General features: G+C 37.6%; 4 protein-coding genes across 4 annotated transcripts; all 4 read left to right on the top strand.

Moving 5' to 3' along the window:
* Positions 1-3,793: 3,793 nt before the first annotated feature.
* On the top strand, positions 3,794-4,915 carry LOC127422303 (claudin-4-like). Its single transcript, XM_051665728.1, has one exon. The coding sequence runs from the start codon at positions 3,858-3,860 to the stop codon at positions 4,476-4,478; it is 621 nt and encodes a 206-aa protein (XP_051521688.1). The 5' UTR covers positions 3,794-3,857; the 3' UTR covers positions 4,479-4,915.
* An 8,649-nt stretch (positions 4,916-13,564) lies between these two features.
* On the top strand, positions 13,565-16,031 carry LOC127422301 (claudin-4-like). Its single transcript, XM_051665725.1, has one exon. The coding sequence runs from the start codon at positions 13,588-13,590 to the stop codon at positions 14,218-14,220; it is 633 nt and encodes a 210-aa protein (XP_051521685.1). The 5' UTR covers positions 13,565-13,587; the 3' UTR covers positions 14,221-16,031.
* Positions 16,032-18,403: 2,372 nt separating this feature from the next.
* On the top strand, positions 18,404-19,735 carry LOC127422293 (claudin-4-like). Its single transcript, XM_051665715.1, has one exon. It carries the CDS (start codon positions 18,412-18,414, stop codon positions 19,162-19,164), a length of 753 nt encoding a protein of 250 aa, XP_051521675.1. The 5' UTR covers positions 18,404-18,411; the 3' UTR covers positions 19,165-19,735.
* Positions 19,736-20,281: 546 nt separating this feature from the next.
* Positions 20,282-22,098, top strand: LOC127422302 (claudin-like protein ZF-A89). The gene has a single exon (XM_051665727.1). The coding sequence runs from the start codon at positions 20,366-20,368 to the stop codon at positions 20,993-20,995; it is 630 nt and encodes a 209-aa protein (XP_051521687.1). The 5' UTR covers positions 20,282-20,365; the 3' UTR covers positions 20,996-22,098.
* The last annotated feature ends 5,539 nt before the right edge of the window (positions 22,099-27,637 follow it).

Below are 27,637 nucleotides of genomic sequence, written 5' to 3' on the forward strand. Positions count from 1 at the left end.
TGGCTAGCCTTCCAGCTAATACAATTAAGCCACTGCAGATGGTCCAGAATGCAGCAGCACATCTGGTCTTCAATGAGCCAAAAAGGGCTCATCACCCCACTCTTGATTTCAATTCACTGGCTACCTGTAACTGCCTGCATCAATTCAAGGCTTTAATTTTCAGGACAGCCAATGGAACCACACCCTCTCAGTTCACTTCTTCAGGTCTATTCTCCAAATCTCTCCCTCTGCGGTCTATTAATGAGTGAAGCCTGGTGGTCCCATCACAAAGAGGCTGAAAGTATATTTCATAATCTTTCACTTTCTCTGTTCCACTGTGGTGGAATGAACTTCCAACCTTCCCACGATCTGCTGTTACCTTCTCAACATTCAAGAACCAGCTGAAATCACATCTTTTCCACGAGCACTTAACCAGTCCACACTAATTGCACTTAATACTGCACTTAACCTGCACTTAATGTACAAAAAATATCCTTGACCATCTCTTTCTTCTGTGTTAGCATCTTTACTACTCCAGCCGCTGTGAGAACTTGGCAGTCTTATACTGCAGATGTTGTTAAACTTTGTATGCAAATTGCTTGCTATGTGTCTCATTTGTAAGTCACTTTGGATAAAAGCATCTGCTAAATTACTAAATGTAAATGTACCCAGTATAAAAACTGTATGAAATGAGTAGTTACTAAGTTTCAACTGTTCCATGCTGTGATGTTCAAGCCCAATTAATAAATTCTACATTGGAAGACTATAATTATGAGATACTTTAGTGAGATGCTTTATGGCATTTGAAATTAATTAATTGTATTTAGATTTTTCTCTGCACTGAATTTTTCCTGCCTGCAACCCATTTTGAGGGTCTTATATGGAAGTCTAGGTCTTCCCTTAAGGGAAAAAAAACAGTAACTTGGAAATGTAATGTAGACATCAATTCAGTATCAGCTGAATTTATTTTTATAGAGTTTTTCATAATATACCTGTATCTTTTTTTTTTAAGTTGCTTTACAGAGAATTTTTAACATTTTGTGTACAATGTTTAGAATGTGTACTAACAGAGCACTTTGTTACGAACACCTGCACACCTACTTATTCATGCGATTATCTAATCGGCCTTGTATTAGTATATTGTTCCTAATAAAGTGCTCAGTGAGTGTATGTCCAAATGAATGTATTAATTTGTATTAAAGTTGGTTCTTCCTGTACTGTACAGTTTTTTTGTGTGGCCGCAAATGCATCATGATTTCCTACACAAGAACAATAAAAGTTTTGTTTCAGGTTAGTCTACTCATAGCTTCTCCATTGATAGACAAACACTCAACAAAGTAACTAAACTGCCATCATCCTCCCACCCGTTATAAATAACAGATGGGTGGGGGAAAACAATATTGCCTTGTAGTAATTCTGTATTCTTTTGTTCCCAAATTTCTGTCATTTTTAATGCCTGTTTGTAAATAACATAATGACATAATAACATAATGTTTATGTTGAACTGGAAATTCAGCCCACAAACCATCATGGGATTTAGGAATATTGTGGATAATATACTATTTTTGCTGCATTGTGACATAAATTATTTCAAAAATATAAAATCCCCTAATTCATGATTTAAGTATGAATAAGTGTTTTATTAAGTATTTATAACATGTTTATTTATTTAATTCTCCCCTTTTTCTCCCCAATTTGGAATGCCCAATTCCCAATGCACTCTAAGTCCTCGTGGTGGCATAGTGACTCACCTCGATCCGGGCGGCAGAGGACGAATCTCAGTTGCCTCTGCGTCTGAGACCGTCAATCCGTGCATCTTATCACGTGGCTTGTTGCGCGCGTTACTGCGGAGACGTAGCGCATGTGGAGGCTTCACGCTGTTCTCGGTGGCATCCATGCACAACTCACCACGTGCCCCACCGAGAGCGAACCACATTATAGCGACCACGAGGAGGTTAACCCAATATGACTCTACCCTCCCTAACAACCGGGTCAATTTGGTTGCTTAGGAGACCTGGCTGGAGTCACTCAGCACGACCTAGATCCGAACTCACGACTCCAGGGGTGGTAGTCAGCGTCAATACTCGCTGAGATTCCCAGGCCTCACAACAGGTTTATTAACAATTTATAACATTTGGCTAGTGTTGCTTGAAAGTCCCCCCTAATATAATTTTAAATGACTTATTAGTCATTAATGAACCCCTTTATAAAGCCATGACAAAGGGAACATTAATGTTAGGTGTTACCCAAATGTTAATTTTTTTTATACCATTTTATCCAAGTTTGCATTTGAGTGCTTGAAAGCCTCACATATGCTTTTGTAGTGATCCAAATAATCCTTCTGAGACGTTAATTTCTGGTAAGCCATCTTTCTTCAATTCCTTAATTGTAGACATTCCTTACCTGTGTATGTGTGTGTGGAACCCAATCCTCTCTCCTCTTGCCAAGGAGATTTTAATGAGCTGCCATGTAAAATAGAGCCATTATTGTCCTAACGGTACTTTTGGCCAACAAACAGAGCTCTCTTTCATATATGAAACAATCAGTATCCCTTACACTGTCACTCTTTTTTTCCAGTTTCACTATATTCCTCTAATCTGTTTCTCTGCATACCCTTGGACAGTGAACACAAAAATACATTTTAAGATATACTGTAGAGTTGCAGTGCCTTTGGGAAAGATTGCATCCCTTTCTCTGGACATCGGACACAAGGTGAGCATTCTACTACTTGTTACTTCTTATTTCCTTAGAAATGCTAGAATAGATATTAAATGGAGTAAGAATTTTAAATGGGTTATATGTGTGTGAGTTGCAGAAATTGATGCAAAAAGTTTACCAAGTGTGGTTTGGCTTGTTTTGGAGGGTCTTACCTGTGAAAAGGTCAACATAATATTGTATGTATTTGGATTGTTGGAATAGAAGATTATGGAGTTCCAGTACTGTCCATCTCATTTAAACAATTGCTTTCACTGTTGATGAAACCTTGAGTGCATGTGAAATGCTAAGTGAAATGCTTTCTGGAAATGACTAATTTAGTAAAACCCATTCCTAAAATCATGCATATTGTCATGTAATTAAGTAGAGATCAGATGTGTGATATAATTTGCATTATGTAAAGTCCTCCTCCTAAGCTCAAACATTAACAACAATTAGCAGAAACAAAATAGGGTGAATGAAATTCAGCTTCTTTTGGGTGTGATATCACAGGGTGAATCATTTTAATTATATTTTAACAACCTATAATATCATTTGTGATGATTGTTTACAGTTAATTGTTCATCTTTTAAAACACTTCTTGTGACTTGGGACACCCATGTTTTTATATTTGTGCTGTTGCCTTTATCAATATCTATCTATCTATCTATCTATCTATCTATCTATCTGTCTGTCTGTCTGTCTATCTGGCTTTTAATGCTAACATCAAAGTTTGTCTCGACAAACTTTACCTAGATACTTTATCTAGATCATATTTGGATTACTACTATATAGTAGTAGTAAGAATAGTACAGAAAATAGTAGTAATCCAAAACTATTTTATTAGTTTTACCCATGTATTGCACATTTTACTTTTATTGAACCATGATGTCCATATGATGAATCATACTTCTTTTTTATTTGACAAAAACTATGAATAACAATGAATGGCTAAATAGTATCTCATCGAAACAGATGAGTTGAGACTTTGAGTGATGTCACCACAGCCAGGGGGAAATCACAATAAAGGTGTACCTGAGCACTCCATGCAGCCCCTCCTTGTTTTAGGTGCATAAAAGGACCTGCTTTACCCCAAATGTTCATTAAAGCAGCTCTACAGACAGGAGGATATTCATTCTCACACTCTCTTTACCATCAACACACGAGTGAAGCATCATTCTAGCATGGTATCTGCAGGGTTACAGATGGTGGGCATTGCCCTGGCTATCATCGGCTGGATCGGGGTGATAGTGGTGTGCATTCTTCCCATGTGGCTCGTCACAGCGTTCACCGGGCAGAACATAGTCACTGCGCAAATCACCTGGGAAGGAATCTGGATGACTTGTGTGGTTCAGAGCACCGGACAGATGCAGTGTAAAGTCTATGACTCAATGCTAGCCCTCAGCTCAGATATGCAGGCAGCTCGTGCCCTCTGCATCATCTCCATCCTGGTGGGTGTTTTTGGCATCCTGCTAGCGGCGGCTGGAGGGAAATGCACCAACTGCATCGAGGATGAGAATGCCAAGGCCAAAGTAGGCATTATTGCTGGAGCAGTCTTCATTATCGCTGGACTTCTCTGCTTGATTCCTGTGTGTTGGACTGCCAACACAGTTATAAGGGACTTCTACAACCCTCAAACTAACTTCGCACAGAAGAAAGAGTTGGGAGCTTCGCTGTTTATTGGTTGGGCTGCCTCTGCGTTGCTGATTATTGGCGGTGCATTACTTTGTGCCAACTGCCCTCCCAAAGACCACTACTCTGCAAAGTACACTGCTCGACCTGGTGGAACCAAAGGCTATGTGTGAAGAGGAACCAAGGAGCGATGTAAATAGTGACATTATCATGGCATATTCAATGTACGTTGTTCTTTAGTCAGTTGGTCAGTAACAACTGAACATTTGTGAATGTTGTATCACTGGCCAAAAAGCTCAATTGCCTGTCAGCTGCAAACATACAGGGATGATGTTGAAATAATGTATCAGGTCACAGAGCTGAATAGAACAGTGCTGGTCACACTTTTGATGGGAACTATTAATACAACTTATTAATTTTGTCATTTGGATGCACAATCAGCACACCCTCTTCAGAAGTGTTCAAACTGTTATGGATTTGTATAAAATGTTAATGTAAACAGATTGAGGTTTAACTGTTTAAATTGTGATAAATAGATATTTGTGCTGCTGCAAAACATTTCAACTACATGCATTTCAAATAATAAACTTTTTTATCAACACACACAAAAGTTGCTTTTGGTCCATCAATCACAACAAAAGTAGTGTGTGTATATATATATATATATAAAGTCTTCTCCTTGGTCTTTAATAATGTCTGACATCACAATTCAGCATATTTTTTTGGAAAGTTAAACAAATAATTATTTTATTTTATTATTATTTTATTTTTTATTTCAAACATTTTCAAAAAACTTAGTTCTCTCTCTGTTTAGAGAGAGGGTGGGGTTGTTAATAATTATCTGATACAGAATTATATCATAATATAATGTATTGTGTGAGAGGTGTCACAACTAGGGTATACAGCTACTGTACAAACAAGTGTGGGCTGTGTTCAAACTTAAAGGTGTACTCAGTAATTTGTTCCTCATTAAAAAAGTTTAATTCCTAAAGACACGAATTGTAATTGTTTAAAAAAAAAAAAAATGATGAGCACTCACATTAAAATGAAGACTCCAGTCATATCAGTAACCTTATGAAAGCTGATTTATTCTACATGGAGAGCACATGGGGGCTGCCATGTTAGTATTTAGAATTATTTTTATTTTTTGCATGAAATGTTTTAGGTGAAAACATATATCCCCCAGAACTGGTCATTTTTTCTGTGCCAAAATGACCAGTTTCATAAGGAGGGGTACATATAAAGTATGAAATACATTTTGAAAATTGAGAAGGTACTGTAGCAAGATTTTTTTTTCCTTTTCTTTTCCATTTTGTCCCACATAAGTAAAACCCATCACCTAATCATTATATTTGGAGGAGAAAGAAAAGACCATCTAGTTTCATCAACACTTGAAAAGTAGCTCACCAGCAGGGGGAGCAAAGATGCGGGCAAGTCTCATAATGTGGATTCACATGAATGACGTCATCTTTAGTGGGATACACAGATGTGATCATCAAATAATTGATGCTGATATGAGCATAGGCTCAAATGTGTGTGGCCATTAGTGTTTGGAAGTAACAACCTGAGCAGAGGTGCAGGTACAAGTTTGAAGGGGCTGCTTGTGACGTCATAACCGTTATATGTTCCTCTGCTGTCTGTGAAAATATGCTTCAGTTGAATATGCCTTTGAAATACAACTGATAACAGAACAGCTTACAACATTGTCAGAAGCACATTGGTTAACTATCTCTCAGCATAAATGTAAGTAAAATACACTATCCTTAAACATGAGTGCCTGAATGAGTATGTGACAGTTATTTTGTTTTAAAATACACCTTGGGTAACGCCCCTCAAAACCCTCTTAAATTAGAATAATATGTGTGAATTCTACCCTCCGGAGTAATTTTTCAATATCATCATATTTTGTTACAGCGCTTTGATAAACAAGCATACATAACATTTATGAAAGTATATTTTTACAGAAAGCATTTTTAAAGAAAATCATGAGGGGGCACGGTGACCTTTTTTGTTGTGTCATGAATTTTTTTGTGCTTCATAATTATTTCCTGTTTATAATTGTCTGAAATGCCTATAATAGACTATTTAATGCAGGCGTACATTTAAAAAGAGCTGTATATGTTGTTTTGGTGGTGGTGATAGGATGGCAGGGGAGGGTGTCCCTCATTTACCACAACAATTGGGTCAAGTTGTCGCAAAAGTTCAACTCATGTTCAATGAACTGAAATGTATTTCCTGGACAATAATGGTGAAAATGTCCAAAAGCTATTTTGTACCCAATACTTTGCAGGAATTGACTTTAAAAAATAAACTTAAGAAATATTTACTGATTTAAAATATATATACAAAAAAAAAAAAAAAACTACCTCACTCTGCACACACTGCAAAAAAAAAAAAAAAAAAAAAATAATAATTATATATATATATATATATATATATATATATATATATATATATATATATATATATATCATTTATATTTCACAATACTACTGAAAATATATTTACTTGACAAGCAAAATGACAAGCTATTAAGGGCACAATTTTAGAGAAGGATATACCTGCAGGCAGAGCTCCAAAGAGGGGCGGGAGCTCCAAACTGCCAGTAAAGATACAGGGAGCCCCTAACCTAACCCTTTCCCTAACCCTAACCGTGAGTGGAAGTGACGCCCCTTTTTTGAGTTGAAATTGTCTACTTGCAATATTAAGGCAAGTATGAAGCACAGTGGTTTGCGATACGTCATTAAAAAATGCCGTCTCAGTGTGGACGGAAGGCCAAAACGTAAAGAAAAATATGTGTTTTCAAACGAAAACGTATGAGTGTCGACGTGGCCTATTGAGAGATTGAGAGCACCTGTAGAGCGCATGTTAGAGTGAGTGAAATTGAGAGCGTGCATAATCACTGAAACTGATCTGACTGTCACGACTAGGGCTTCACAATTAATCGAAATAAAATCGAAATTGCAATATAGGGCTGCGATTTAATTAATTATATAAATAGTCTTCTCAATTCAAAGTTTATCTGCACTGCTCTGTCCAGTCTATATTAAGTTAGAGCATTATTACAGTGTTTTCAGAGTGGTTCTGTGCTCCACAACTCCATCTCATGCTTAGAGTAACAGAAGTGCTCAGAGTTCAGTTCCATTTGCTTACGTATGGTAAGTGTTTATTTACACTAAACCGGTGCATCCTGCGTGAAGCGGTTTATATTATCATCTGTGGTAGCAGCATCTCAGACTCCGCCGGGCACAGGTATCATAATAATAACAGGTATAAATCTTTATTAAATGATTACTGAGCAAACAGCATTAAGAGCAGCACCTGTATAATCCAGAAACATGTGCTCTTCCTTCATTCTCCTCTCATTTGTTTACCTCACAAGAGAGCGTGTCGCCCTTATTACACTCCCAGCAGCAACAAGTGAAAGCGGAACTAATATTACCAACATCCAACAAAATGAAAAGGAACTTACATATAATAAAAAATGTAGATACTATAATATAATGTATTGTTAAATGAAATGTAATAAAATAATTAATACAAATAATTGTGACTAACTAAGCAAAAATTAGGCAACAACTTACAACCAACAGGGAAATTCAGTTAACAGTGACATTGAGCAGAAATCTTACATATAACCAGTTTTGAACAGAGCTGCTGATAAAAAGTTCAATGATCCACATCACAAAATGGACAAAAGCAGGAACAGAGTGGATGGGTACAATTTGAATATGAAGAATACTTTTGAATATGAAAAATATTCAGTTTCACTGAAGAAAAAAAAAAAAAAAAAGGTCTCAGTTTGGTTATTTTTAAGAGAACTCAAATGTGAAATCCCCAGTAGCCTTTTGGCAATTGAACATGTGAAAAACATTATTTTTTTTATTTATTTTTTTTGTGATAGCATAATCGCAGTTCAGAGTCGCAATCGCTATATTTTTCTAAATAATCGCAATATGGCTTTTTGTCCAAATCGTGCAGCCCTTGTCGCCACTCACGTTACATCACTTATACTAAGGCCATATATAGTGTCATTTTCATCTTTATTTGTTGTTTAATTTTATTTTACATCCATTTGCAGTATCTTTGTCCTCTTTCATCTCTAACTGTAAAGCAAGTCAGAATTACTACAGTAATGACTCTTGAAAATGGGCACCAAAATATTCAAACGCGTGTAAGTTATAGAAAATTTTTAAACCATACAGTGTATCTGGAAAGTATTCACAGCGCTTCACTTTTTCCACATTTTGTTATGTTACAGCCTTATTCCAAAATGGATTCAATTCATTATTTTCCTCAAAATTCGACAAATAATACCCCATAATGACAACGTGAAAGAAGTTTGTTTGAAATCTTTGCAAATTTATTAAAAAGAAAAAAAGAAAAAAAAAGAAAAAAAAAACAAGTACATAAGTATTCACAACCTTTGCTCAATACTTTGTTGAAGCACCTTTGGCACCAATTACAGCCTCAAGTCTTTTTGAGTATGATGCTACAAGCTTGGCACACCTATTTTTGGGCAGTTTCTCCCATTCTTCTTTGCAAGACCTCTCAAGCTCCATCAGGTTGGATGGGGAGCGTCGGTGCACAGCCATTTTCAGATCTCTCCAGAGATGTTCAATCGGGTTCAAGTCTGGGCTCTGGCTGGGCCACTCAAGGACATTCACAGAGTTGTCCCGGAGCAACTCCTTTGTTATCTTGGCTGTGTGCTTAGGGTCGTTGTCCTGATGGAAGATGAACCTTCGCCCCAGTCTGAGGTCCAGAGCGCTCTGGAGCAGGTTTTCATCAAGGATGTCTCTGTACATTGCTGCATTCATCTTTCCCTCGATCCTGACTAGTCTCCCAGTTCCTGCCGCTGAAAAACATCCCCACAGCATGATGCTGCCACCACCATGCTTCACTGTAGGGATGGTATTGGCCAGGTGATGATCGGTGCCTGGTTTCCTCCAGACATGACGCTTGCCATTCAGGCCAAAGAGTTCAATCTTTGTTTCCCATGGTCTGAGAGTCCTTCAGGTGCCTTTTGGCAAACTCCAGGCGGGCTGTCATGTGCCTTTTACTGAGGAGTGGCTTCCGTCTGGCCACTCTACCATACAGGCCTGATTGGTGGAGTGCTGCAGAAATGGTTGTTCTTCTGGAAGGTTCTCCTCTCTCCACAGAGAAATGCTGGAGCTCTGTCAGAGTGACCATCGGGTTCTTGGTCACCTCCCTGACTAAGGCCCTTCTCCCCCGATCGCTCAGTTTGGCCAGGTGGCCAGGTCTAGGAAGAGTCCTGGTGGTTCCAAACGGATGATGGAGGCCACTGTGCTCATTGGGACCTTCAATGCTGCAGAAATGTTTCTGTACCCTTCCCCAGATCTGTGCATCGATACAATCCTGTCTCGGAGGTCTACAGAAAATTCCTTGGACTTCATGGCTTGGTTTGTGCTCTGACATGCACTGTTAACTGTGGGACCTTATATAGACAGGTGTGTGCCTTCCCAAATCATGTCCAATCAACTGAATTTACCACAGGTGGACTCCAATCAAGTTGTAGAAACAGCTCAAGGATGATCAGTGGAAACAGGATGCACCTGAGCTCAATTTTGAGTGTCATGGCAAAGGCTGTGAATACTTATGTACATGTGATTTTTATCGTTTTTTATTTTTAATAAATTTGCAAACTTCTTTCACGTTGTCATTATGCACTGTATATTCATCTGAATTACAGCATTTCTGAAAGTGTACATTCACAAATACTTAGAATTGCCAATAATTCACTCTCCAGTGGCCGCAGTGTCATGCTATGAGGGCTGAGCAAGTGCTGATTCATTAGAATAGCAGTGTATGGCTGAGTATGGAATGTCATACTAACATACTACTCGTACTGTTTCTGCCATAGACAGACATGGAAGTAGTAGTAAGAGTAGTATGGGTAGTATGCCATTCCGAACTCAGTCCATATGTGATTTTGTGCCTGCTGCAATTAAAAAAGATTGGCCCTGTATCGAGGCATGATCGGCCGATCACGATCGATGTATCCCTAATAAAAACACTCTCCCCTGCAGAATGTTCATTTTTAGGGACAACAAAAGTGATTCCTTGTCAAATTAGAATGACGTTTTAGAAATTGTTGGCATTCTGAGTGAGTTTAAATCATTAACCAGATGAACAATCTATCAATGTACGAATTAATGCACTGAGCACTGCTGTAGTTTCTATAAAAGAAACTCTATAAAAACTTTCTCCACAGCAAAATGTGAATTTTTAGCAACAACAAGACAACTAATTCCTTCTCAAAATAGAAAAATATATTAGTTTTACCAGCAATATGTCTTATCTCTAATAATATTTTGAAAAAATATGGCCAGCAATGTTCAAGTGACAGCAGTAGGAACGCCTACTAACGACTTCATAGTACAAGGATGAGTGACACTGAGCAATAAAGTTGCTGTATGTTTGAACAAGGCTTAAGTCAGAGGCGTTAGTGGATTTGCGAAATAGCGCACGCAAAGCGTGTATGGGTTTGGTTAAGTGCAATTTATTTCCGAGGTTCTTCTCCAGTGCATCCTACAATATATTCCATTCCCTGTCAAGCAACATCAATATAAATGAAAACAGCCCATTCATTAGAATTTGGTAGTGTAAATGGGCTGTTTGCAATGCATTCGAAAAATAGAAATTTTCTTTTTCGCATTAACGTCGTCCTTGTTAAATGTCAGGCATATTTCTATGACAGTGAGGTCCTCGTCAGGACTAATTGGACGTAGGCTGTGTGGAATTATAAAGGATGTACATGGCAATTATTAAAAGTGTTGGATAGCTCTTTGATATCATCTGCTGGTGGAATCCCCCAAATAAATTTATGAACTAAATTTAGACTTTGCGTCGAGAATTGATGTGGTTCTCAGACGTCATGGACGCATGTAAATCCAGCAAAAATGTAATGAAATATAGTTAAAAAGAAACTCGCTGCTAAAATTATATCCTTGTCCATTATGAATTTTCAGTGTAGCTCTTTACAAAGCAACGCCCACACAGAGGTCACCACCAAACCAAGCAACTTCCCATTGGTCAACGCGGAGAAAGTTCGCGCAATGTTCACTAAACTTGAACTCGAGGCGAAATCAGCGCTAGGAAATTCTTTACCACCGGAAGTTCAATTTCGCGTGGATTCCCATTGAGATGACTGTATTTCGCCAGCAGATTTTCGCCGTGCAAAGGCGTGTGTGACTGCGTCTTTAGCGCAACAACCTATGAGCGTGTTTCAGTCAGAGCCCTAGCTCAGTAGTCAGGGCACTGATGAGGGAGTCGGACATTTCTAGGGCTGTATCAATCACAAAATCATTCCAATGCATTGAAACATTCACTCCCTAAAAATTCCAGAATGAACCTTAAAACCAGGGAGCATCCATGCTCACAATGTTCCCTTACCGAAAATGCAGTCATGACTTTTGAAGTCTCTCAAGTCATTAGAAGACAAGCACAAGTGTAAAGCTATGAATATAGTTTTTTGCCTTTTTTTCCTGTTTAAAAGAGATGCAATGTCTTTCATCCATAACAACCATGAATGGGAAACAAACTTTTAAATAGTAATTGTTAGAAGAAGGTTAAAAATGCACTCCTTTATATATATTTTTGGGTTCATTTATCTTTCATAATGACACTTTATACAGCAATGTTTTTGATTAATACTAGCTGTGTTTTGATGTGCAAGCTCATTATCGTGTCGCAGATGATTAATTAAAAAATGTACCAATGTTCAGAGGATCAACACCCTTGCCAGTGCCCGAATTTGTGTTCACGATATACTGATTCACAACATAGGGAGCTAGGGAGCTGATTGAGACGCATTCTATTTCTCAGGAAAATAGCAAACTGCAATTTGCACCACTTCATTAACATACAATGCACCCACAATTTGCATGCATACACCCACAAATAGTGCAAACACTCCCACCCGTGCCCACTTGCACTTTGCACTGTCAAGGAAAATGCTCTTGGAATTAGTGCTCTCACGAAAATTGGATAAGACACAGCGCACGGTCATTGCACATAGCATTGCACCTAGCACGGTCATGAAAATAAAGCCCTAAGTCCTGTTTTGTTTTTGTTTTTTTTCTTCAATTTGGAATGCCCGATTCCCAATGTGTTGTAAGACCTCATGGTGGCGTAGTAACTCGCCTCAATCCGGGTGGCGGAGGACGAATCTCAGTTGCCTTTGCGTTTGAGACCGACAATCCACGCATCTTATCACTTGTTGAGGCTTGTTGAGCGCATTACCAAGGAGACATAGCGCGTATGGAGGCTTCATGCTTTTCTCCACAGCATCCATGCACAACTCACCATGTGCCCCACCGAGAGCAAGAACCACATTATAGCGACCATGAGGAGGTTTCCCCATGTGACTCTACCCTCCCTAGCAACCAGGCCAATTTGGTTGCTTAGGAGACCTGGCTGGAGTCACTCAGCACACCCTGGATTCGAACTTGCAATTCCAGGGGTGGTAGTCAGCGTCTTTACTCGCCGAGCTACCCAGGTCCCCCCACCCCACTGTTTTTAGAGAAATCTAACAAAATGTAGTTAACTTTATGCAATCTGCCAATGCTGTAAGGAAAATAACTTGTTGTTTTTCCTTTCAGATAAGTTTAATTTTATTTCTCTATTGGAAAATTGTTTTTTCTTGCTTTAAATATAAACCTAATACTAAACTAAACTACATTAAAAAATCATTCTTAAAACAAGACTCATCTTATTTACTGGACAAGCAAAATTACATATTTATTTTTACTGAAAAACAAGACAAAAATGCTGAGTAAGAATAGGATATTTTGTCTAGATAGGTGATTATGTCTGAAAATATTTCATATTAAAGGCCAGATCTTTATGTTTTCACAATGCTTTCTAGTGTCAGCACAAGGTAATTTTTAATGATTTTTAAAAGCATATTGGATTTGGAAGCTGCTTGCAGCATATTCCCTTTTTTGACACTCTGAAAAAAATTTTTTCCAGAAAAGCTTTTATTTGTCAATGCTTGTAAATATGGAAGGAAAACTTTGACATTATTTTAGCTAGATGACCTTGTTGAAGTATTGTTGTGTTTTGTCTGTCGGTTCCTCTGAAGGTCATCCATGTTGTTTATAGTGTACGCAGCCAAATGAGAAGTCATAGGGGTTCTCCATAGAAATCATTAGCTCATGAGAGCCAAACTCCGCCTTTTCAGACTTTTTCTATAAATACATCTGTTGCTGGCATACCTTTGGACACTTTGTCACTTTAAAGGTTTGACATTTCTTCTTAAAAATGGTTTCCCAAGGACTCCAGATGATGGGCATAATCACAGGCATGTTGGGTTGGCTGGGGGTCATTGTCGTGTGTGCCTTGCCCCAGTGGAAGGTGTCGGCATTCATCGGAGCCAATATAGTCACAGCACAGATCATCTGGGAAGGCATGTGGATGAACTGTGTGGTACAGAGCACTGGACAAATGCAGTGTAAAGTGTACGACTCCATGCTGGCACTCAGCTCTGACCTTCAGGCAGGCCGGGCCATGATCATCATCTCCATTTTGACTGGACTCTTTGGAATCGTCGTTTCTGTGGCTGGAGGAAAGTGCACCAACTGTATCGAGGACTCAGGATCCAAAGCAAAGGCATGCATCGTTGCAGGCATTCTCTTCATTGTCTCTGGACTCCTTTGTTTGATCCCAGTGTCATGGTCGGCGAACACGATCATACAGAACTTCTATAATCCGTTAATGGGGGAAGCTCAGCGGAGGGAGTTGGGTGCAGCGCTGTATGTCGGCTGGGGATCTGCTGGGCTGCTGTTACTGGCTGGAGGAATACTCTGTTGGAACTGCCCACCAAAGCATGAGCGCATCTACAACCCCAAGTTCTCTGCAGTGAGGTCCAGTTCTACACCGAGAGAATTCGTCTGAGAGAAAAAAAAACATGTGAATGAGCTTAAATCAAATTACTTAGTGTAATTCAGCAACTTTATGTAAATCAACAATTTATCTGTAGAATTATTAGTGACATTTTTTTTACATTTAATAGTGCAACATATATAATCTTCCTATTTACATAGAATTATGAAAACTTTTATTTTGAAGAGATTAAATATGTTTTCTATATATATATATATATATATATATATATATATATAAAACAGTGAAAGTTTTGAAAAAGTGCAAGTATGGTGGTATTCAAAATATAGATTTTTTTTGTACTTGTGTTCAAAATAAGAACACACATATTGTATTATTCTGTAATTTTTTATTGCATTGTGTGTTTTTTTGTTGTTGTTTTTTTTTTTCATAAAGCATTGGCATCAATATAACATTACCATCACATCCAAAGACTGTGGTGTAAGGTATCAGTCAATGGAGAAATCACTTGTCCATCCAAGTTTAAAAACTCTTGGGCAACAGTGCATGCCTATTATACTTCATAATGTCCACAGTAAGAAGGAAAAAACAAGATTTATGTTTGAGATGTGAAGAGAAGAGAGAAGATACCTGAAGAGAATATACACTAAAATATTTGGTTCAGACCAGTGTACTTTTCACAACCACTGATTTAGAGATATCGTAACACAGAGCACGTTTACATGCACACCAATATGCTGATTACTCCTAAAAAATCATCTTATATTTAAAAAATACAACAGAGTAGGAAATCTGTGTTTACATGACATTTGAAATAATCAAGTTATTTTATGCATTTGAAATAAAACTACGAAGAGGCAGGCACACAACATGTGCGTACATTGGTTAAGCCAGTTAGAATGGCAGTTAAGGTGCCGCGTTAAGGCCCGGTTACATGCAACTTGAAAACGGAGTACTGGGCCAAAATCTACCAGTGTCGAATGGTTTATTTTTACGCAGTTTATGACCTTACACCGAATAAGGAATGCCATTTAATGCTTTTACATGACCACACACATAGTTGGCTTATTAAACATAATCGGTGTATGAACATATATGTAAACACGCTCACAGTTTCATGACAATTCGTGAGAATAGTACAAGATTGTGAAAAAGTACAATATCGTACGACTTGCCTTGTACGAAAATGATCCTCAAACACAATTTCAAATCGATACAGTACACCTCAAATTTTTGTTAACCTCCTATCCAACACTTTCTTTTAATAGAGGACACGTCTATGATCACATTTTGTTACTCATTGTGCAATTAAAAAAAATGGTTTGTGAATAACCTGTAATACACCTCCCTAGTCTCCTTCCAAACCACCATGTTTTCTTCTGTGGTACACAATGATGATTTTACTCTTAAAATCATGGTTAAGTTAAGGTTTTGGGTACTTTATTACACTTTAATGGTTTGGTTAGGTTTAGGTTCGGGGTTAAACTTATGGGAAAATTATCAGAATACTGTTTCAAAACCCAGCTGTTTCTCTTCCTTCAGTTCTACACAACAGTACAAGTCAGGTTTTGTATGAGCCAACTCGTACAATTTCTTCAAATTTGTAATAATGAGATAACATCAAACCCAATCTCATGACAAGTATTGATATTAATCAGTTTATGGGTTCAGAGCTTGTGAGGGTAGTTTTTTTATTTCAGTGATGGTCTTTTGGCACTGGAAACTTGTGGAATGTTGTGTAATCATTAATGAGTCGAGATTATGAATAAATGCTCTGTTAAAGGAATAGTTCACCCAAAAATGGAAATTCTCTCATCATTTACTCACCCTTACACCATCCCAGATGTGTATGACTTTCTTTCTTCAGCAGAACACAAATTAAGATTTTTAGAAGAATATTTCAGCTCTATAGGTCCTTACGATGCAAGTGAATGGACGCCAATATTTTTAAGCTCCAAAAATCACACAAGTCTGCATAAAAGTAATCCATATGACTCCAGTGGTTAAATCAATGTCTTCAGAAGCAATCTGATAGGTGTGGGTGAGAAACAGATCAATATTTAAGTAAATTTTTACTATAAATTCTCCTCCCTGCTCAGTCAATCTCCACTTTAACTTTCACATTCTTCTTGTGTTGTTGGTGATTCACATTCTTCATGCATACGCCCCCTACTGGGAAGGCAGAATTTCTAGAAAAAATTGACTGATATATTGATCTAACCCACACCTATCATATCACTTCTGAATACATGGATTTAACCACTGGAGTCTTGTGGATTACTTTTATGCTGCCTTTATGTACTTTTTGGAGCATCAAAATTTTGGCACCCATTCACTTGAATTGTGAGGACCTACAGAGTTGAAATATTCTTCTAAAAATCTTAATTTGTGTTTTGCAGAAGATAGAAAGTCATACATACCGGGGATGGCATGAGGGTGAGTGAATGATGAGAGAATTTTCATTTTTGGGTGAACTATCCCTTTAAGGTATTTTCCAGAAGGTACTTAAAAATTGTGTTATGGATTCTGTCCTAAAATGATAAAGAATCATCCATAAAACTAACTTATTTGTGCTGAAACTTGTGATATTTGTATGCTAATCAACATTTAAAAAAAAGAGTTAGTTCATTTTTGATACTGCATCAGTCATACCCTTCAAATCTTTCACAAGTTCCTGGCATAATTCCTGCTACTTTCCTGATAGAATTCACAATAAATGTATATCAATACAACTTTGTATCTCAATCATAATTTTACAATTTTGGCTGGTTGAAAAATGTTTAACCCTTTATTGTGCACATTGTAAAATCTTTGTTTACAAAAAAAATTCTGATTCAATTTTCTGCATAAAATGGACCTTAATAATAACATCAAAATGGAAATTAAAAAAATAATAATTTAATATGATAATTTTAGGCATGTTGCTTGGAGGCAACATTGTTAAACAATGGATAGAAATGAATCAAAGACAGGTACAGTATTTTTTATTTTTTATTTTTTTTATAAATTCTGAATGAAAATGTGTGACTATACATTTTGTGGATGTCAGAATACTAAAAACAGCAACAACTGTTGTTCATTTTTTATCAATTGAATAGACTTTACACTTTCTGATATACAACACATTTTAATAGAATTGTCTCCTAGCTTACACAACAGAAAAATGTATTAAAATCACCAAGGCATTTTGTTATTTAATTTAGCCATCCATCATTAGCATTTTTTCCCATTTTATATACATCACATGCTTGCAAAGTGATGAAAATGGATTTATTACCCAGAGGCAACACAGTGAAATAGAGGATTAAAGTTCCTTCAAAAGGTACTTAAGAGGTATTATGCTAAAAAAAAAAAAAAAAAAGTCTATAACCTAAAAGACTTACTGTGAATTCGGAAACAGTAGGTTGGCATTTCTTGAACTAAACTCAGTATGCTTACCGAATTTCAAAGCACTGCCCCCAGTGGCCAAATCAGGAAGTGTTTTTGAACATCTGGGCACCGATAGCGTGTTGTCAGTAGCGTGGAAGACCCGATTTCCTCTACCGCACTGGAACCAGGAAGTACTTGTTTTTGCATTTAGAGTGACAAGCATGATTCAGAGGTTTTATTTTCTCTAAAATAATACATTTTTACTGCACTGATGGTTAGGTTTAGGGTAGGGGTGTAAAGTTACCAAAATATGCATTCCACTTCACAGTATTACACCATTTACAGCTAAAAACAGCTAGCTTTTCACCCAGAAACTGGAGCTCACAATTAAATACACTTGAATTGATGCAGAAATGTTTGATGGGAGATGGTGCTTGTCCGTAACTCGGCAGAATGTGGCTGATATCAGTGTACTGGAACATCCGGTAGCAACCTGCTGACTTCCCGATTGATCGTATTGAATATTACCTGTTCTATAGAAGAGTGTACAACATTCCACCTCTACTGCTAATGACAACTAATTTCCACTCAAGCTATTCTGACAGAACTTTTTGTTGACTAGGATGAAATCAATGACATGTCTTATCTTTGACAGAGTTTAATAGAAGAATTGAGGAGACATGCATCAATGAAAAGTAGTTGTGAATGTGTCTTCAAGAAGAGCAGGCTGTTGACTATTTTGAGATTCTTAGAAATCTCGTTCAGCAGGAATAACCAGGCAAATACTCTGATATGCAAAACTCCTCCCAATTAGGATCCATGTCTAACAGGCCATCACTTCCTGCTTGTTTCTCAGACACCGACAGCTACAACATGGGGAGGATTGCTAAAGAAGTGTCCGGACAGACCCTATGCTTCATTGGTTTTGTTGGCATATGCATCTGTTGTGGCATTCCCATGTGGCGTGTCACTTCCTACATTGGTGCCAACATTGTTACAGGTCAGATCGTCTGGGACGGCTTGTGGATGAACTGCGTCATGCAGAGCACGGGACAGATGCAGTGTAAAGTTCAAGACTCAATCATGCGACTGACCCAGGACTTGCAAGCGGCACGAGCGCTGATCATCATCGCAATAGTGATCGGCATCGTTGGGGTGCTTTTGACATTTGTTGGGGGGCAGTGCAGTAGTTGCCTGAAGAGGGAATCCTCCATGGCCAAAGTGCTGATCCTGGGTGGCATCCTCTGCATCATAGCTGGAGTAATCTGTCTTATCCCAACTGCGTGGTCCGCAAGCTATACCATTTCCGATTTCCAGAACGTTCTCACCATCGAGACCCAGAAGAGAGAGCTTGGAGCATCCATATACATTGGCTGGGGCGCCTCAGGGTGTCTTATGTTGGGAGGGATCATTCTGTGTACTTCCTGTCCACCAACAGAAGATATGTACCCAAATTACCCAGGCATGTACCCCTACCAAGGGCCTATGTATGGGCCTCCTGGATCTTATATGCCTCCCAAAACATACGCACCTAGTGTTGTATACACTGGAACAGGGACATATGTTCCTAACAAACCTTATCCAGCACCGGCTGCTTACTCAGCTGTTCCAGGACAATATCTTTAACAAACTGACCAATGTTTTGGACTGATACCATACTGCTTCCAAACTTATTTTGAATGAAATCTGGATTTACATCAGTGCTTTGTTTTGTAAAATGTATACACCCAACAGTGATATCTTATTCTTTGCTTGCCTTTGAATAGAGATGATTTTGTTTGTTCTCTTTTCCTATCATACAAGTTGCTCTAATCCAATGTATATAGTGATTAGGTGATTTGTGTGTGTGTGTACAGTTGTGGTCTTCACTTTCTGCTCATCAAGCTTCTTTGATGGAAATTAATTTAAAAAAAAAAAAAAAAAACATGAAATATATGTTCATATGTGGTTATATAAGATCACATTCTTGTATACTGTATATATGCAACATATATGTTAAATATATTTTGTAGTATTTTAAAAAATATTTTCCACAAGAAAAACTAGTCAGATTTGAATATGTACATACAGTATATGCTCAACCATATGAACTTTATACTTTATACAATATATCAGATTTCTGTATTGAGAATGTAACATTGATTATTGCACCACAGAAGGGGAATATTTTGTCAATAAATATCTCTCTCTCTATTTTTATTTTTTTAATTTTTTTATTTGCAATGTCATTAAAATGGTCTTTTATATATTTTAATTGTCTTTATTTATATTACCTTCATTAGTTTATTAACTGAGACCTGAGCATGAAACTTTTTTCAATCAGCTGCCAACTAGTTAAAAAAAGTAACTGAAAGTTACTGCAGTCGGTCATGTGGTTTATTATTACAGTGTAGCACAGGTTTCATAAAAACGGTTAAGAAGCTTGCTGTCTTTAATTCGTCCGGCCATAACTTATGAAAACATGGATTCCATTGCTTATATTTTGGCTCTATTAGCTCCATCTTAAGACCTCTATTTATTATTTTGACTCTCAACAAGCCTCTGGGTGGACATTTACCCAATACTTTCATTTGATATGTTTGTCATTTAGTGCCTTGTTGATGCGCATCTCATCGAAACTTGCTGCCGAATCAACATTCCCTACTGAGGAATCTGGTCAGGCCTGAAACATAAACTTAACCTGGTTTCAGGTCTATCTCATTTGGTCATTGGCTCCTCCCTCCCGAGAGCATCTTAAAACTCTGAAGGTACAGTACAGCAGTCATTATTCAAATTAACAGCAGAGCAAACACCTCTAAGCAGGTGAAGCCAAACCGAAGAGAAGAAAATGGTGTCCATGTGTCGGCAGATTCTCGGCCTGTCTCTAGGTTTAATTGGCTTCCTCGGAGCTATCGTGATTTGTGCCCTTCCTATGTGGAAGGTGACGGCATTCATCGGGGCCAATATCGTGACCGCGCAGATCATCTGGGAGGGCTTGTGGATGAACTGTGTGATGCAGAGCACTGGACAGATGCAGTGCAAGATCTATGACTCGCTCTTGGCCTTGCCCCAGGACCTACAGGCCGCTCGGGCGCTCTTGATCATCGCCATCATCGTCTGCTTCTTTGCAATCATCCTGGGAATTGCCGGTGGGAAATGCACCAACTTTGTGGAGAAGGAAGACACAAAGGCAAAGGTGGCGATCGCCAGTGGTGTCATCTTCATTGTGGCAGGAGTGCTGGTCCTGGTCCCCGTCTGTTGGTCGGCTAACACCATCATCAGGGACTTCTACAATTCCATGCTCTCCGATGCCCAGAGGAGGGAGATGGGGGCTTCGCTTTACATCGGCTGGGGTGCAGCTGCATTGTTGATCCTTGGAGGAGGTATACTATGTAGCTCCTGCCCACCCAAGGAAGACAACTACGGGGTCAAGTACTCTCAACCACGGTCCGTTGCCACCAGCAGAGCCTACGTCTAAAAGGACATATGCTGTGCAAAGACTATTTATATGCAAAGACTCTTCATTCGTAAAGCCTCTTTGTTCCCACCTCTGGCTTTTTCTCTGTTCCATGGAGAAACACGAGAAGGACAGTGTCTGATGGCATAAGTTATTTACTGAGATTTTGTGCCGTGATTATACAGAGATCTCTGGGAGGTTCAAAATCGATGTATGTTTATAATGTGACGAGAGAAATCAAATTCAGGGAAGTGACAGGGATCTGAAATCACGACTATAATATGAAAAAAGCAGTTGTTATAATTTATGTTTGATCTGACCATAGCAATGTTTCTGTAATGGAAAAATCTAAGAAATGTAAATGTGCGTAAAACACAAATGGATACAATTTTATACAATGTTCAATATCATACTTATCAAGCTGTCTTTTTTAATTTACATAAATTAGCATTTTTGCACAGAAATGTCTTGATTTGTCTCACTATTTGTTTATGAAAATAAATATTTAACTTTACCTTTCATGATAGAAGATTAACAGTATTGAGGATTCACACATTAAAGAAAATATTACAGATCATGCTCACCTCTGACATGGACTTAACTGTTGAAAATATCAATAGAGGTGCATGGGGAAAAATATTTTCATTGTGAGTATTTTTGTCCTTTTTTCTGGAAAAAATATCTAAACTTCCTTAAAACACAATCAGTTCCTTGGGAAACAGAATGACATAAGATATTAAGTATTGCTTTCAGGGAAATCTAACAAAATTTGGTGGGGTTTAAGCTTGCAGCAAGAAAAAAATATTTGCCAACAAGGTAAGAAAAATAAACTTGTTTGCCCTTTGAATCAAGTTTTTTTTTCTTACCCTATTTCTCTTTTTATGGGCATAAACGTTATAAAATTGTGTTGGATATCCTTAACTTTATTGTCTTTCTCTATTTCTCTATCTTTTTGTTTAAAGAACGCGTAGTTTTACTTGATAACAAGACAAAAATCCTCAGTAACAATATGATTTATTTCAGTGTTTTTATTTCAGCAATTTTTCTGTGGCACCTTGTGAAAGATTCAATAAGCTTCAATAATAAAACAAAAAACTGTCAAGCATGTTTAATCTGTTTCCATTTTATTCAAAGCAATTTTGGGCAAAATCGTACATCAAAATGACATCTGACCATTTTAAACATTGCAACTGAAACATTCCTCTAAACCTCAAACCTCAAAAGTAGTTTGGCTGAAACCGTGCCCTTTTGTTCAAATCCTCCCAAACTGGTTAGACCAGGCATCAATGATAATACTAGCAAAGGTATTTGCTTCTATGATAGCCACATACATTGCATACTGTAGATGTCTATTTTTGCTCATCTGCAATACGTCTATAAGATGTTTCCCATCATATGTCAATAAGACATTCATCAGATGTCTTTGAGATGTCTGTTATTAAGAATGTTTGAAAATCTGATCTTTTTAAGATGTTTAGCAGATGTTAAGTAGAATGCGATGCTTCCCAGGTGAAAATCTTAAATAGACATCTTGGAGATGTACTTGTGCTATCTAGGTTGCATATTTATTGCACATTTGGAACATATTTCTTTTTTTCTCTCATCCTAAAATAAAGTACTATATACTTAAAGCTGACCAAGACAAATAAAGCAAGTTTGACCTCAATCTGTAACAAGTGTTCTTGTTGACAGTATACTTCAAGCAAGAGTATTTAAATGAGTGTTATCCCTCCCTTATGGGATTTAACAAAAGGGATGTATCTCATATTTTTACATCCCTTTATTGCCACAAACTCAAAACCTCACAAGGCTACTATTCCTTCAGTCTGGTTAGAATCTCTCTTGGAATAGCATACACTTTTCTTTCAATCCAGCCTGTTTGCATATAGATTCTGTATTGGAAAAGACTGGAGCCTATGGCGTCTATGGGCATGCAGTTACTGGGTTGCATCCTGGCCCTGTTTAGTTGAATTGGGGTAATAATTGCGTGTGCCTTATGCATGTGGAGAGTAATAGCATACATTTGTACCAACATTGTGACCTCAGATTTTCTGAGCTGCATGGTGGAGAATACCAGACAGATGCAGTGTAAAGTCTACGACTGCTTCCTTGCAGTTCTTGCCCACAAAAAGAGAACTACTTGTTGTCAGGATCATTACACGTATTTTGGCAGGTCCGACTGTGTGGTGCTTAAAGCGAGTGAAACGTTCTCCCAAACAGATGAGGTTTTAAGGTTAAAGTTGAAGTATGTAACTTTTTCAGTGTTGGAATAATTTCTCTTATCCCAGCTTAATATGCAGAGATTTTTCAAATGAGTGAGGTCCGTGTTGTCAAGAATTTTACCTTTTTGACATTTTACGCTGTGTGCCTCTCTGTTCTTTCTGTTTTCTATAGGGGATGGACATTTTTAAATTAGACCTTATTAACTGCATTACAATTTGTTGATTATAAGCTAGGTGTGGAGAATTCATGTACTACAGTATATTTACTTATCATTCATGCAACAATACTTAATATAAAAACTATTAATAAGTATTGTTGCATGAATAATAAGTATGGTACAATGGGGCTAAAGGCCCCACGGAGTAAAAGGCTCCTTTGATTTTATTTTCTCCCAAAATGCTAAATGGCAACAAAAACTACCTCTGCACTTTCCTAAACACCTGTTTGTCACTATGAACTGCACAACTTTCCTGATCCAGGTGATCTTCACATGTGGTGTCTAAAGGTGGATTTTGGGGCAATTTGATCGAATTTTTAATATTTTTTAAAATGTTGCAAATTTATGTAGCTAATGAATATCCCTGAAATTAACACATTTATTTTGAGACAAATACTTATTCATCATTTTCAGTTTTGTTCAATAAATCAGAAGTTATTTTTATAACTGTCCAACAGGTGAAAGGTTAATATTTGGAATAAAAAGCCCCCCTGTTGCAGGGTCTAAAGGCCCCTATAAAACACTTTTCTTTTTTTAAGTTGAGGGAATAGATTTGTCCTGAAAATTGTTCAAAGTGGGCTCACATTGACTGATCCAATCACAGTGGAGATTAATTTGTTTATAGAATACTCGAGATTTTATAAAATGCCATAGTGTTTGAAATTAACAAGAAATCGTGCACCCTTTTCTGAAGTAGTTATTTTAAGTAACATTATCTTAATTTGTCACTCAAAATTATTTGTATTAGTTGACAGATTTAACACTAACTATTGCCACTATCTATACACGATATCACTATAACAGTGAGTGGTTTTCTTGTTTTCTCGTTTATTGTTGTTTGATTAATATTAACGACTACTAGTGGCAGATCTGTTGGGCTGCGATGTTTTGTCCGATACAAATCCACTTTTTTGTCCCTCTGTTCTCGTTCACTTTAGACATAACTGACTGCGATTGCATTAATACCTTGCCAAGAAGGGCAGTTTGGCTAAATGTTTTGGTGTATTTAGCATGAGCACTCTCGGAGCACACGCGCACATAAAGCATGCACAATGGCACACACATTTTTGATTACTGTCGGTTTAGTGATAGGGGATAGGAAATATCAGTAGCTCATTATAAAAACAATAGAAGTCAATTGAAAGTCCCCACTAAGATACAAAAACAAACGTGTGTGGGTGGGTGGGTTTGGGTGGTTTACGAGGACTTTTTATAGGTTACAAACTGGCAATTATGCTATAAATGTGGTTTATAAGGATATTTCTAGAGTCCCCATATTTCAAATCGCTTAAAACATCGTTTAGTATGTTTTTTTTATTTTTATTTTTTTTATTGAAAATGTAAAAATGCAGAAAGTTTTTTTGTGAGGGTTATGTTTAGGGGTAGGTTTAGGGTTAGGGGATAGAATCTATAGTTCATACATAATAAAAATCATTATGTCTATGGAGAGCCTCATAAGGATAGCCGCATCAACGCGCTGTGTGTGTGTGTGTGTGTGTGTGTGTGTGTGTGTGTGTATGTTTTTGTTATGTTTGCACACAAACACACAAAGCACATAACCAAGAGTGGGCACACAGCATATCAAAGAACTCCCAGACGTCTCCTTACGTGTCCTTCGCACCATGATGTTTCTCTTGCTAGAGAATTATGGCCAGTCAATGGCATTTTGGCAATGCAACAGATATTAAAAGACGTGAAAAAACAAATAAAACTGGGGGGCCTGGGTAGCTCAGCGAGTATTGATGCTGACTACCACCCCTGGAGTCGCAAGTTCGAATCCAGGGCGTGCTGAGTGACTCCAGCCAGGTCTCCTAAGCAACCAAATTGGCCCAGTTGCTAGGGAGCATAGAGTCACATGGGGTAACCTCCTCGTGGTCGCTATAATGTGGTTCGCTCTCGGTGGGGCACATGGTGAGTTGTGCGTGGATGCCGCAGAGAATAGCGTGAAGCCTCCACACACGCTAGGTCTCCGCGGTAACGCACTCAACAAGCCACGTGATAAGATGCATGGATTGACGGTCTCGGACGCGGAGGCAACTGAGATTCGTCCTCTGCCGCCCAGATTGATGTGAGTCACTATGCCACCATGAGGACTTAGAGCACATTGGGAATTGGGCATTCCAGATTGGGGAGAAAAAAATAAAATAAGTAAATAAATCAAACTAATTTGTAACAAGCACAAGTCAAGGTTTTAAAAATGACAACTGTCAAATTTTGTGATCATTTTTATTTCATTTTAGTTCGTTTCGAAGCAATGCAAGACAGTTTCAGTTTAGTTTTAGTTTTTTTGACAAATTTAAATTGTATATATCATTTTAGTTTCAGTTTCAGTTAACTATAATAAGACGAGGGGCATATTCAGAAAGCTGTTTTAAAAACATTTTTGGTTTTGCAATTCCGTTCGGTGGTGCTAGTGTCGCAGAAATTACATACTTCAGCTTTAATGGTCTGTCGAGTTTTAAATCAACAAAACCTTCCTCCCTACCCTAAACCTTACAGTAAAATTTCAGGTTCATTACAAGTTAAGCTTGATCGACAGCATTTGTGACAATGCTGATTTCCACTAAACATTTTTCAAAAGTCATTCCTAATTAACTGTAATGTTAGCTTTTTACAAAAAAGTTAAAGTGAGGCACTTACAGTGGAAATAAATGGGGCCAATTTTTGGAGGGTTTAAAGGCGGAAATGTGAAGCACTGTATAAAATCATTTACATTAATTATTTTGAAACTTGTGTATTATTTGAGCTGTATAGTTGTTCAAATAGTCATTTATATGACGTTTTAGTGTGAATAGCGTTATGTTGTCATATGTTGTCAAGCAATTCCTTTACACTAAAATGTTAAATGTTAAACCCACATATTGTTTACATCTTGTGGCTAAACTTTTGAAACAAAGTATTTCAATGTTTACAGATTGGCCCCATTCATTTCCATTGTAAGTGCCTCACTTAAACCGTAATTTTAGCTTTTTTTCCAGATTTTTGCGGTTTTTAAAGAAATGGGGAAATGAGTTGAAATAACTTTTTATGGTAATCAACATTATGCCACAAATCCTGTCGATTGATCTTAACTTGTATTGAACCCGGAATATTCGTTTAAACCTAAACCTGACCTATAGTGTCATAAAAAGCAAATGTGAGTGAAAAACGCAATTGCTGAAGCAAGCAACCACGACATTTGGTGGTGTTTCTATGACACTTTAGATTCACGTGTCGAGTCGTGTTCTCTGTGGAACTAGTACTCTGGTTCTTTGAGTCACAAATTGCAATGCGATATCAATTTAATTAAATTCGAACAAACTTATAAAAGTGTTTTGAGGTCATAAGATAGCATTGTGTGAGGAACAGGGTAGAAGTTTGTGTTTATGAATGATAATCTGCCATGAATTGTGTGAGTGAGAACAAATGTCGTTGTTGTAGCGCCTCTAGTGTTCATTTCACCAAACTGCTGCGATACGTACAGAGGCATGTACAATAATTTAGCAAAACTGTAGGTAGAGTAATTTTGTTCTATTAGGTACAGTCCGAGAGGTACAAAATAAGGTCTTTTAAAAGGTCCAAAAGTCTGACACCATTAATGCAAAAATGCTATTTTGCAATGTTTTGTAATTTAATACATTTTCATTACAAATTGCATTATCACCATAAAAAAGTTGAAGTGAAAAGTTGAATTAAAACATATACAGAATTGTCTTAATAATAGTTTTACAGTATTGCTAATTGTTTTGTGCTACTTTTATTTTCTGTGTTAATAATGAATTAATTCTCTTTTGTAAATACTTGAGTAAAGGCACTTATTTCTAAGTACAGTTTCACATCAATTAAACCGGTTACTTACATTTCTCCTTTTTTTTTTTTTAGCTTGATTTGTTGCCTTCATCCTTATTCTGTTTTCTGAGTGTCGGAGTATGTAAACATACACAGCACTAGGAAAACCTGTTGTTCAGGATTACCCACTGACACCAGCAGCTATGCAAACACACCATGTGTGATCTGGAACGTCACATGCAGTTTGTATGCACACAAACAAGTGAATTTTAGATGACATTAGATTACACATTTTTTTTCTGCTGAGGTGGAATGCTGTGTCCTGCCAGACACGAGTGTAACATTGTTATGGACCATGCGTGACACGCCACGCCGTACCACCCTTCTGGCCCTGCCCCTGAGTCCAACTAAAAACCTGTTCTCCCGCCATTACCCTTCCTTATAGGAGTCATATT

The sequence above is a fragment of the Myxocyprinus asiaticus genome, chromosome 31, assembly GCF_019703515.2.
Source record: "Myxocyprinus asiaticus isolate MX2 ecotype Aquarium Trade chromosome 31, UBuf_Myxa_2, whole genome shotgun sequence".
In the NCBI taxonomy this organism is placed as follows: domain Eukaryota; kingdom Metazoa; phylum Chordata; class Actinopteri; order Cypriniformes; family Catostomidae; genus Myxocyprinus; species Myxocyprinus asiaticus.

Coding starts and splice junctions, on each gene's coding strand:
- LOC127422303 (XM_051665728.1), top strand. CDS start 3,858: ATGGTATCTGCAGGGTTACAGATGGTGGGCATTGCCCTGGCTATCATC.
- LOC127422301 (XM_051665725.1), top strand. CDS start 13,588: ATGGTTTCCCAAGGACTCCAGATGATGGGCATAATCACAGGCATGTTG.
- LOC127422293 (XM_051665715.1), top strand. CDS start 18,412: ATGGGGAGGATTGCTAAAGAAGTGTCCGGACAGACCCTATGCTTCATT.
- LOC127422302 (XM_051665727.1), top strand. CDS start 20,366: ATGGTGTCCATGTGTCGGCAGATTCTCGGCCTGTCTCTAGGTTTAATT.